The sequence below is a fragment of the Gracilinanus agilis genome, chromosome 3, assembly GCF_016433145.1.
Source record: "Gracilinanus agilis isolate LMUSP501 chromosome 3, AgileGrace, whole genome shotgun sequence".
NCBI classification, from domain to species: domain Eukaryota; kingdom Metazoa; phylum Chordata; class Mammalia; order Didelphimorphia; family Didelphidae; genus Gracilinanus; species Gracilinanus agilis.
In genome coordinates, this window is record NC_058132.1 from 109,517,430 (window position 1) to 109,529,432 (window position 12,003).

At 34.7% G+C, this 12,003-nt stretch overlaps 1 protein-coding gene across 1 annotated transcript in view; it reads right to left on the reverse strand.

Moving 5' to 3' along the window:
* DLG2 (discs large MAGUK scaffold protein 2) overlaps positions 1-12,003 on the reverse strand; it is a 1,542,336-nt gene that overhangs the window by 1,319,412 nt on the left and 210,921 nt on the right. Inside the window, exon 2 of the mRNA XM_044668933.1 lies at positions 1,791-1,949. Within this exon, the coding sequence (XP_044524868.1) occupies positions 1,791-1,949 (159 nt within the window). The remainder of the gene's footprint in view (positions 1-1,790; positions 1,950-12,003) is intronic.

The following is a 12,003-nucleotide window of genomic DNA, read 5'->3' on the forward strand; positions in this document are numbered from 1 at the left end:
TATTACTCATTAGCTCTCTGATCATAAGTAAGTCATGAACTTCAGTACATACTCTTCCATATAATGATATTAACCACAACTCTAGTACCCGCTTCAAAGCAGTGTTGTAAAGTTCAAAAGTACTTAAATGTTGCTTCTAAGATTTTATGCATTCTGTGTACGATCCTATATGTGGGCTGTGGGATAGGAGGAATCATCATGCTTACAAAAATGAATAATTATTGAATCATTAATTTCCATAGAACTACCCCTCAAAGGCCCCAGATAGCTCTAAAGTACTAGGTTGAAAGAAAGGAACCATTTTTGTACCAATAGGGGAATTTCTTCAATGTAAAAGTTCCATCTACAGGAAGTCATAACTATGTTTTTTTTAATTAAATAAAACAACTAATGATTAAAACATGACAAAATATATAACACAAAACTATTTTCCTCTTCAACTCCTACCACATATTTTCCTGCTTCCATGACATTGCTTTTAATGTTTACTTTACCACTTTCAATAAATCTCCTATGCTAATCTTAAACTTTCCAAAGTATACCCTTCTTAAAAGGGTTATATATAATGACATCTCCATCATAAGATTCTATCTTATTCTATTCTTGATTCTTCATTCTATCTCATTTATTCTACATACCAGAAGTTATTCCATGAACCAAAATCAACTATCGGTTATGCATATAGTACAAATGACCCCTGCCACTCATGTTCTCATAATTTTTGAGATACTACTTAAAACTAAAGGAGAAAGGAAGCAAGCATGACTTCCAGAACACTTTGGACTTCTGTCATGGTGTTTATCACAATCTACTTTATATCATACTTATATAAGCCTTATGTTTCCTATAAGATTAATTGTTATAAGGACAAAAGAAATATCTTTTCATTTGTAAAAATCTCTTATAAATTAGCATCTAACAGGTCCTTCAAAATAATTTCAGAATTTAACTTACTAAAATTATTGGTCAATAGTTTCCAAGCAGCAAAATATGTGATAATTTTCCTATATCAATAACTATGAGATCCTTACTGTTCAGAATGATCCACTTTTGTAAGGTTTTCCATTTCTACTGCGCGGATTATCAAGGGCTGACTTTGGTACATTTTTCTTTAAGCATTTTCAGTCAAATGTATAAAAATATAAATAATTATAACTCTATCTAGGAAAAAATCTATAGAAAGGCAACAAACACTGAGCATATGAAAAAGCTCATATACTTGTCCTAATCTGTTGAAAAACATCAGTTAATGAGATGTCATCTAAAAACTAAAAGACAATTAAAGCAAGAGTTATTCAACATATGTTTTCAGACAAAGAGATTGTCTGACCACCAGCTCCCTCAAGGACCACATAGTAAATAGGAATGCTAACATTTCCAAGTGGGGAATAGAATATAAAAGCAAGCATAGTATATTTTCTTCCTTAATCTTTGACCAAGACCAGCAAAGGTAAGGATGCTTAAGATCCTCTTCCCCTTTCTCTTCATATGGAAGAAGCTAGTGAATAGCTAAGTTATTGCTATGGTTTTTAATATTTCACCCTCAGATATTCCATAAAATTCCCACACAGACTTTGCGCACAACTTGACAGAATTAAATGCATCTATTATAAAGTGTTCCAATTTGACAACATTACATTTGTCAGTAAGGTCTTGCAGTGACTGAAAGACACAAAGGGGTTTCAGAAAAAAGACTCCTTGAATAAACCCAGCAAACATCTCCCTTGACATGAAGACCAGGTGCCGACTCCCTTGGCTCCACACAAAAGACAAATATCAGTCTGACTCACCTTCAGAGGAGAGATGTGAGACTGCAGGACATATCCATGCACATTTTCAATTTGTGACAGGTTCTTCTCAGATACGTGCACAAGTTCAGGTCCTCTCACTTCATGGGTTAGACGAGGTAAAGTATGATCATGTGGAACATCTTCATCTTGATAGCGATACTTCTGGGAAAAAAGAAATTGGCATCAGTTCTGGGAAAGCACAAAACTGAAAGCCACAAATCATGCATTTATTGAGATCTGACAGCAAATCGACAAGACAATTGTTTTTGCCCAACAAGCATTGTTTACAGTCTCAGGTGGAGTCTTGCCATGCTCCAGGACAAGCTCTTTGGATATTGAACATGATATAATTGGTTTCTTTATCATATTACATCATGCAGAGGGAGTTGGTATATTGGAAAGATTGCAGGACTTGGAGACATCAGCTCTCAATCAATTAGGTCCTAACTCCTATACATGCATGCATTTGTCACCTCAGATATATCACTTTGCCTCTCTGAGTCTTTCATCTTCAGCAAAACTGAGATAATTTATTTTACATAGCAGCATGAGGAATGAGCTTTGTACACTAAAGTGTTCAAAGAGAAATGTTGTACTATATGGATGACCAAGAGTAGTCTTTGGTCTTTTTAAGAAGTTTAAATAATTAGTATAAAAGTATAAATACTATTATTATAATTATTATTATTATTACTACCTATTTTAAATCCATGCTGATGATCTCTGATATTAGGTACAAAACACATTGAGGCAGAGAAAGGAGGTGTCAGGGAATTACAACCAACACAACCACTATCTCTCATTAGATCCTTATGGGTACAACCCAGAAAACTTAATCCAAGAGCCTTAGAAATAGGAATAGTACTGTTTCCATATCAGTCCCTTATAGACATTTTTGAAGGAGGAAATTATTGTAGAAAAGGGGCCCACTTTTCTCATCACCGCCAGAAATAACTACTGACCAAATGTAACCAATAAGCAAATAGACAAAGGAGACCTAGGAGTAATAACAAATCACCATTCCTGTTCCCAGACTATCCTTCACAATGATTATCTGGATAAACAATTCTTGTAGAGAATGTCCCAAGAAACCATATAATTATTTCAATAAAGGCAGAAAAATCTTTTAACTAAATACAGCATCCATTCCTAATAAAAAAAAAAAACATCAAGAGAACATTGGAATAAATGGAATATACCTCAAAATGATGAAAAAATCTATCTAAAAACCATTGGAAAGCATTGTCTATACTAGAAATAAGCTACAAGCTTTCCCTATAAGAACGAGAGCAAGGCAAGGATGACCATTATCACCAATAAGATTCAATGCTGTAGTAGAAATTCTAGCTATAGCAATAAGAGAAGAAGAAGAAATGGAAGGAATTAGAATATGCAATGAGGAAATAAAGCTATCATTCTTTACAAATGATATGATTAGAGAACCCTAGAGAACCCACCAAAAAACTTATTGAAAAAATCAACAACTTTAGCAAAGTTGCAAAATATAAAACAAACACATAAATCATCAGCATTTCTATATACTACCAATAATGCCCAACAGAAAAAGATAGAAAGGGAAATCTCATTGAAAATGACTGTAGACACTACAAAATACCTTAGATCCTACCAGCCAAGAGAAAATAAAGCATTATATGAACACAACTACAAAATGCTTTTAACAAGAATAACGTCAGATCTAAACAATTAGAAAACTATTAATTGCTTGTGTATGTGCAGAACAAATATTAACAGAAAAGATAATTCTACCCATATTAATTTAACTTTTCATTAACATATCAATAAAAATTACCCCAAAATTGTTTCACAGAGCTAGAAAAATTATAACAAAATGCATGATAGGAAAAATTTTCAAAAATATCTAAGAAATTATAAAAAAATAAAAGATGGTTGCTCATCTGTACTAGGTCTCAAATTATACTATAATACTCTCTATATAAAAATTATATATCATCAAAACAATATAGTATTGGCTAAGATAAAGAGTGGTCAACCAATGGAATAGATAGGCACTCAACACACAGTGGTAAATGACCACAATAACAATATTTGGCAAACCCAAAGATCTAAACTCTTGAAAGAAGACCTTACTTTTCAACAAAAACTGTAGGGAAAACTTGAAAATAGTATGACATAAAGTAGACATAGGCCAACACCTCATGCCATATGTCAATGTAAAGTCAAAATATGATTTAGACATAAAGGGTGATGCCATAAACAAATTAGGGGAGTACCAAATAGTTTACTTGTCAGACTTCTAGTTAAGGAAATCATATTCAGACAAGAAACAGAGAACATTATCACATATAAAATAGATAACTGACTACTTTAAATTAAAAAGGTTTTGCATACACAATATTAATGCAACTAAAATTATAAGGGAAACAAACTAAAGAAAATAGTTCTAGCAAGCATCTCTGACAAAGGCCTCATTTCTTAAATATCTCCAAGAAAATAAAGCACTCCCCATTATACAAATGGTCAAAGGATATGAGGAGGCAATTCTCAGATGAAGAAATTAAAGGTAATTTTAGTCATATGAAAAAATCCTTAAATTAATATTACTAGAGAAATGCAAATTAAAACAACTCTGAGAAGCCACCTTATACTGCTCAGACTGGTTAACATGACAGAATAGGAAAAAGATAAATGTTGGAGGGCATGTGGAAAAATTGGGACACTAATACAAACTGTTAGTGGAGCTGTGAACTAATATGATTTTTCTAGAGAGTAATTTAGAACAATGCCCAAAGGGCCATAAAACTGTGCATACCCCTATTAAGTGTGTACCCCAAAGAGATTAAAGAGAGGAGAAAATGAACTACTTGTACAAAAATATTTACAGCAGCTCTTTTTAGATTGGCAAAGGACTGAAAACTGATGGGATGTCCATCAATTGAGGAATGGCTGAACAAGTTGTGGTTTATGGTTGTAATGGAAGTTGTGCCATAAGAAATGACAAATAAGATGATTACAAAAAACCCAGAAAGACTAATAAGAAGTGATGAAATGTGAGTGAGCAGAACAAGGAGAACATTATATACAGTAAGAGCAATAACATATGGTTATTAACTCTGAATGACTTAACTATTATCAGCAATGCAAGCATTCAGGATGACTTCAAGGGACTTATGATGAAAAAGATTATGCGTTGCCTTAGAAGGAACTGATGGAGTTTGAGTGCATGTCATTCATCACTTTATTTCCTCCATAAATTTTTCTCTAGTGTAAGCAACATGTCTCTTGTTTTACAACATTACAAACATTGAAATATATACAATGACATAGATTATATTAATACAATCTATATCATATTACTGAAATTTTTGGGGAGGGGGACAGGTGAGAGGGAGAGAATATGAGTTGCAAATTGTCAGAAAAAAATTATTAAAATTATTGGAAATTAATTAGTGGAAAGATCTAATGTAATGGACTTTGCTACTAGTAGCAACGCAACAAGCTAGGACACTCCAGAAGGACTTTTGTAAAAGAATGCTATCCACACTGAGAGAAAGAACTATGGGAGTAGAAATGCAAAAGCAAAACATATGGCATCACTTATTATAATATATATATATATATATGCATATATACGTGATTTGGGGTTTAGGCTTTTAAAAAATCACTCTATAGCAAAAATGAACAATATAAAATGGATATCAAGTGATAACATTTGAACAACACAGTGAAATTGCTGGTTGGCTCTGGAAAGGGAGAGGGAAGAAGGAAGGGAAAGAAAATGAATTATATAAACAGGGAAAATATTTTTAAAAATAAAAAACTATTTTGCCATCTTATTTGGAAAAATTAAAAAAAATTATAAATTATTATCATTATATGCTTTATGTTTGCCTCTTTTGTAGTCAAAACTAAGACAGGGTTTTGGTTGACAGATGACAGAAAATAGTCTTAAACAGAAATTTTGAATTTTTTGAATGATTTTTGAATAATTTTCTAAAAACTAACAAACTATCTCTAACACAAAATGCCATTTCTTTACAACCTAGTAAATCCATAAAATTATTGACTTCATGATTATAATTATAAAATATTATTTAAAGCAAGTCTCTTATTTCTTCAGAGATAGGACAGTTGAAGGGGAATGCATTAGCTTTTCGGACTTAACTTTTCTAATCTGTAAAATTAGGGGTTTGGACTAATTGACCTCTAAAAGTCACTTTCATTTCAAATCCAGAAATCCTGAACTTCATTTTGCTGGAAACTTGTTCAGTTGGATGGCTGTTCAGAGACTGATAATTCAGTTTATTTATTCTACTATTCCTTTCATTTGCTTTCTTCCCATACTATTGTGGGTTTTTTGAATTTTCCCAGTTATTATTAGCAGCTCACAGAGTCATTAAAATAAGGCAGCACGGCATAGCAAAGAGAAAATAGGCTTTGAAGGAAATCCTAGGCTTCATTCCAACTTCTGACACATACTGGCTATACCCTAGATGGTCACTCCACTGCTTAGTGTCCCAAGAAATTGCCTAAGACTTTAAGTTGTATAGAAGTAAAACTAAAAATCACATCAAACAAGGGCCTTTAAGTTATGCATTACAATTCTTGCAGTTCACATACTTAATTTAAAATTTTAAAATTATTTATGTTCCCTTGTGGGCAGTCAGGTGGATAGAGTTCAATGGATGGAGTACTGTGCTTAAAGTCAGGAAGACTCATCTTCCAGAGTTCAAGTTTCTCCTTAGATACTTACTACCTGTGGGAAATTGGCCAAATTACTTGACCTTATTTGCCTCAATTTCCACATCTATAAAATGAGCCGCAGAAGAAAATGACAAACTATTTTAGTATCTTTACTAATTTTTAATTTTACTAATTTACTAATTTTACTTTACTAATTTTCAATGGGGCCATAAAGAATGGGACACAACTGAAACAAATGAACAAAATATTCTGTTCTATTTTTATTTATTTTATTTGTGCCTTTTAATCTAGTTTGGAATCATCAGGCCCCCTTGTGGATAAGTCTGGATATTTCTTCTATATCTGCTGTTCTAGCATTAATGGCCGTGTAATCCTTTTACTCGGTTTGAAGCCCTCTCCTCTGGTTCTCTTGCTTTCAGGGTAAAAACAGTGGATGTTAGCTTGTTTGTCAGACAAAAGTAAAGTCAGGCTTGGATTGCTACTGACAGTTTTTGACTGCTTGTGTCCTGAAGCATAAAGATACAAATTTCCTTGTATATCAAAAGAGAATTCACCAGAATGAAGTGAATTAAGCAGAAGGTCTTCAGGAATCTACCAGGAGGAAAATTCTGAGCACTTTGAAAAGGGAGAACTAACCATCTTGTATACATACATCAATTTATTGCCCCTATCATATTCAGACAAACACACCATACACATACACACAATTTAAACTTGTGAAAGATCACAATGGATTTGTTTTATATAACTTCCTTTCTTGAAATCTAAGACTTGTGCCATTGAAAACTGGTCTTCTTCTGTAGATAATGACAAAAGTTGCCTTTCTGTATTAATTTCATTATTAGATGCTTTTGAAGTCAAATATTAATAAGAAGAGTCCCATGGTGTTATAAAAGCACTCTCTTCCTGATAACTGAGGCAGCCCTTAAACAGGATTTTCCTTATTTGTGTAGTTGGTAAGGATTCTGCATCCCACCAGTTAGGCATCATGATTTAGCACGAGAAAGAACATTAGAAATGTTCTTGTCTAATCCTTTCCTTTTATAAAAGAAGAAACTGAATACAAGAGTAGCTAAGTGCCTTCCCCAAGGCCAGAGAGATAATAAATAACAGAGCTTTCCTCTGACTCCATATTCAAAGACTTTTGTACCACCTACAGGAAGATAATTAATTTCAGAGAGACCTGGCTCTTTTGTCTTTTGATTACATGCTTTTATAATTGAGTAGAGGATAGAACTGACATCAGTTGCCCAAGATGCAAGATGGAACTAAGTACAAAATACAGCTCCTTCTGACATCAGGTCAACAAGAGGGTAAAGAAGACAGCTTATTTCTTTGTCATTTAGCAGGTATTTTTGTCAACCGCAACACCAGGCTATTTTTTTGTCAACCTCAACACCAGGCTAATTCTACATTACTATCTCAAGTATTATTTAAATTCCTGGTAAAGGGGAAGGGAAAATACTAGCAGTGGAAATAGAAGTCATGCTCCCAATTGAAACATTAATTAAATGTGTGATCTTTGGTAATGTCACTTCACTTATTGGAACATCTGTTGTGCCATCTAACAATGACAGAAAATATGTACTTGTGCTACTTATCCCACAGGGTTGTTGAAATTACAGTGTTGTATCAACCCAGAAATGTGAGTTACTTCTCCTTTCTCTCCTTTTCCTTCTTTTTTTTTTTAAATGAGAAAGTCCAGCTATTACAGTATTTTGTTATTTAGTGGTTTCAGTCATGTTTGTCTCTTCATGACTCCATTTGGGGGGTTTTCTTTGCAAAGACACTGGAGTGGTTTGCCATTTCTTCTCCAGATCATTTTACAAATGTGGAAACTAAGGCAAGTGGGTTAAGTGACTTGCCATGAGTCACACAGCTAGTGAATGTCTGAGGCCAGTTTTGAATTCATGTCTTCCTCTCTCCAGGACCAGCAGCACTGTCTAGCTACCCCAGTACTGTATAGTTAGTAGATTTGGAATCAGAAGTTGTGGACTTAATTCTCAGCTTTGCTCCTTAATGTCTCTGTAAGGTCAGGAAAATCATTTAATCTCTCTGACCCTCAAATCTATAAAATGAGGAGGTTGAAATAGACCTCAAAGTCATTTCCAGTTCTGAAACCTCTGTTCCTTTCAATCTCTAGCATTCTACAACTCTCCTGGAAGCTGCATAGAAGAAGCATATAGAATTGAAGAAATGGGATTTTCCAGTAGATGAGATCTCAGAGATCATCAAAGGTAAGCCCTCATTTTACTAATAAAAATGCTAAATCCTGGAAAAAGGAAGAGATAATCACTTATAACCTTTTAATGCTATACCAATATTCTAGGGAATGAATCATGGTAACACAGAAACTACCTCATGTGGTCCCAGGCATTTCACTAAATGATCAAAGAATAGTTCTGGAAGCTGGCACAAAGTAACTGCTTTGAGTACATATCTGCATCCCAACACAGGGGTGAGCTCTGCTTCCCACTCAGCAGAGGTTGGCTCTTTACTCCCACAGTAAAGAGAGGCAGGGGGAAGAGGAATGCTGAGCTAATGAGTAAGGAGGGAATTAAAGAATGAATGAACAGCTCACAACTTGAAAGGACTTGAACAGAGAATGAGAACAGAAGGAACGGGGGAGTGAGAAGGGGAAGTGATAACTGAGATCAAGAGCTACCCAGGCAACACAATCCTGAAAAGAAATACAGCAATCAAGAAAGCTCGCAAAGGTGACAGGGTGAAATGAACATTTTTCCTCCCTCACCAGCTTCCTCTTTCAAAAATGCTAAGTAAGGACAATGTGGGAGTGAACCAAGGGAGGTAGGAGAACTCCTTGAGGGCAAGGATCATGCTTTAGGCATCTTTATATTCTTCACAGTGCATAGTATACAATTGGTAAGCAATGAAATATTTAATTTCATGTACCTTTGTACCCTTCTTCTTTCTGCTCTGCATTCTCATCCCCCACAGTGAACTTCGAGTATGGTTATATGAATGTACATATTCTTTTTTATAATATGTTTTATTTTTTCTAGATTAAATGCCAATGTAATTTTAATAGTGGTTTTCTTATATTTTGCAAATAATTTTTTCTCTCACCCTCCCATCCATTTCCTCTCCCCAAGAAGGCAAGTAATATGATATGTACATATCATATTACTGGTGATATGAAAATATGAAAATTTGTATTATATATAATACATATTTTCATGTTTGTCATTTGAAAGAAGATACATATTGCTTACACTAGAAAAGAATTCATGGAGCACATAAAAATGGTATGTTTCAATTTGTATTCAGACTAAAGGATGAATGTACTTTAAAAAACCAACAACCTTACTTTCCATCTTAGAATCAATATTATATATTGGTTCTAGGCCGAAGAGCATAAAGGCTAGGCAATGGGGGTTAAATGACTTGCACATAGTTACACAGCTAGGAAGTATCTGAAGCAAGATTTGAACCCAAAACTTCCAGTGTCCAGTTCTGGTTCACAATCCACTGAGCTACCTAGCTGCCCCCAATATATGTATTCTTATACACACAAAGACATTCTCCCATCTCCTCTCCTCCTCCTCCTCCTCCTCCTCCTCCTCCTCCTCCTCCTCCTCCTCCTCCTCCTTCTTCTTCTTCTTCTTCTTCTTCTTCTTCTTCTTCTTCTTCTCTCTCTCTCTCTCTCTCTGTCTCTCTCTCTTTCTCTCTCTCTTTCTCTTTCTCTGTCTGTCCGTCTGTTTGCCTCTGTCTGTCTGTGTCTGTCTGTCAGTCTCTCTCTCACTCTCCCCCTTTCTTTCTCTCTCTTTCACTCTCCCTCTCCCTCTTCCTTCTCAAACTATTCTACTGCACAAATCTTCCCATTTGAGTCATTCCAGGATTCCTGATAATTTGACCAAGCTTTTCTATATTCTCCCACCTGCTTAGCCCCACAATCCAGTCTTTCAGTGGATTCTGGAGTCTTTATTCATGGCTTTATCTCACCTCTGGAATCCCCAAAGCATACAGAATAGTCAAATTTTAACCTGAAGAAAGTTGCTCCAATTGTTTTGGGTAAAGTAGACTTGGGTTCAGATCCCATCTCTGACACTTAGTTATTGTGACCATGGACAAGCCATTTAACCTCTTTAAAATACAGTTTCCTTATCTATAGAAAAAAATATAATAATGTTTGAGGTATCAATGTCACAGAATTGATGGAAGTGTCAAATAAGATGAATAGGAATCTCTTTAAAAGCATTCATCTAGTTTAACCCATGCATTTTGCAAGTGAGGAGTCTGATATCCAAGGAGATAAAATGACTCAATCAAGGTCACAAAATAATGTCAAGGACAACCTGAGCTAAATTTTAAAATATCAACTGCCTTTGATGTAGATATGAGTTTAGATATGAACCCAGATTCTCTGACTAGAGACGCAGTACTACTATACCATACCTAGTTAGTGCCTGCAACAAGTAATGTAATGAATAAACTCAGTAGCATGGGAGATACTTGGGAGTACAGGAACCATGTTTTTGCTTTTCTTTTTATCCAGTTCCTGGAACCTATAAAATGTGTTTTTAGCAAATACTTGTTGACTTTCTTCTTCCATTTCAACAACTCTAACTGTAGAATATTTAAATGAGATCTCAAGTCTTAATCAAGAAGGGTTGCCAGCCAAAAGTTTATCGAGAATGTATAGACTATTTACCATCAAATGTACCCAGGCTGGTATTTACTTACTTCCCTTTTGGATTTAGGAAAGAATTCCTCTTAAATGTTCCATTTATTGCCTTTAACATTTTCATTTAGTGAATATGCTATTGTAACAGCAAGAAGGATCAATTTCTGCTCTTCTCCTGTTCTTTCCCCTATCTAATTCTGTTCACTCAACTTCTTCTTTGCCTTACCTCTATACTTCATTCCTTTTTCTGCCATCTTACCCTCCTATACCATGTTTTTTGGGTAAGTCAGGAGAAGGTAGTGCTCCATAACTAACTTGAAAAAAAACATAGGGTCACAGATCTAGTCTTGAGAAGAGACAGTGGAAGAGACCTTAGTAGTCACCTTATACAGTCCCCTTTTTTATGATGATTAAGTTGTGTCCTGGATAGACCATGTAGCATATATGGTTTATAGAGGTAGCATGTGTCAACAGGTCTTCAGACTTCTTCCTCTGTGTTCCATTCTTATTTAATATAAGATTGTAAGCATGGAATGTTAGGTGCTCAGTCTCTCTCTCTCTCTCTTTAATTATACTTTGCAAACATGGACGAAAGTTGTAGTTGTGGAGTTGGAAGCATCAGAGAAAGAAAATATGGAGGAAATAGGAGAAGAGCAGAGGCAAAAAAGACCTCTTTTTGACCTTTGGATCTCTAAGCCCTGCCACTTTCCCAGAAAATAGCCATTCCCCATCCCAGAATAGTTCTTTCAAAATTTTCTCAGTAAAAATCTGGTTAAGTAGCATGCCCCATTTTTAATGATTCGAAGGATGTGAACAGGCAATTGTCAGATGAAGAAAGTAAAACTATCTAGTCTTGAAAAAAATGATCCAAATCACTCTCAGTTA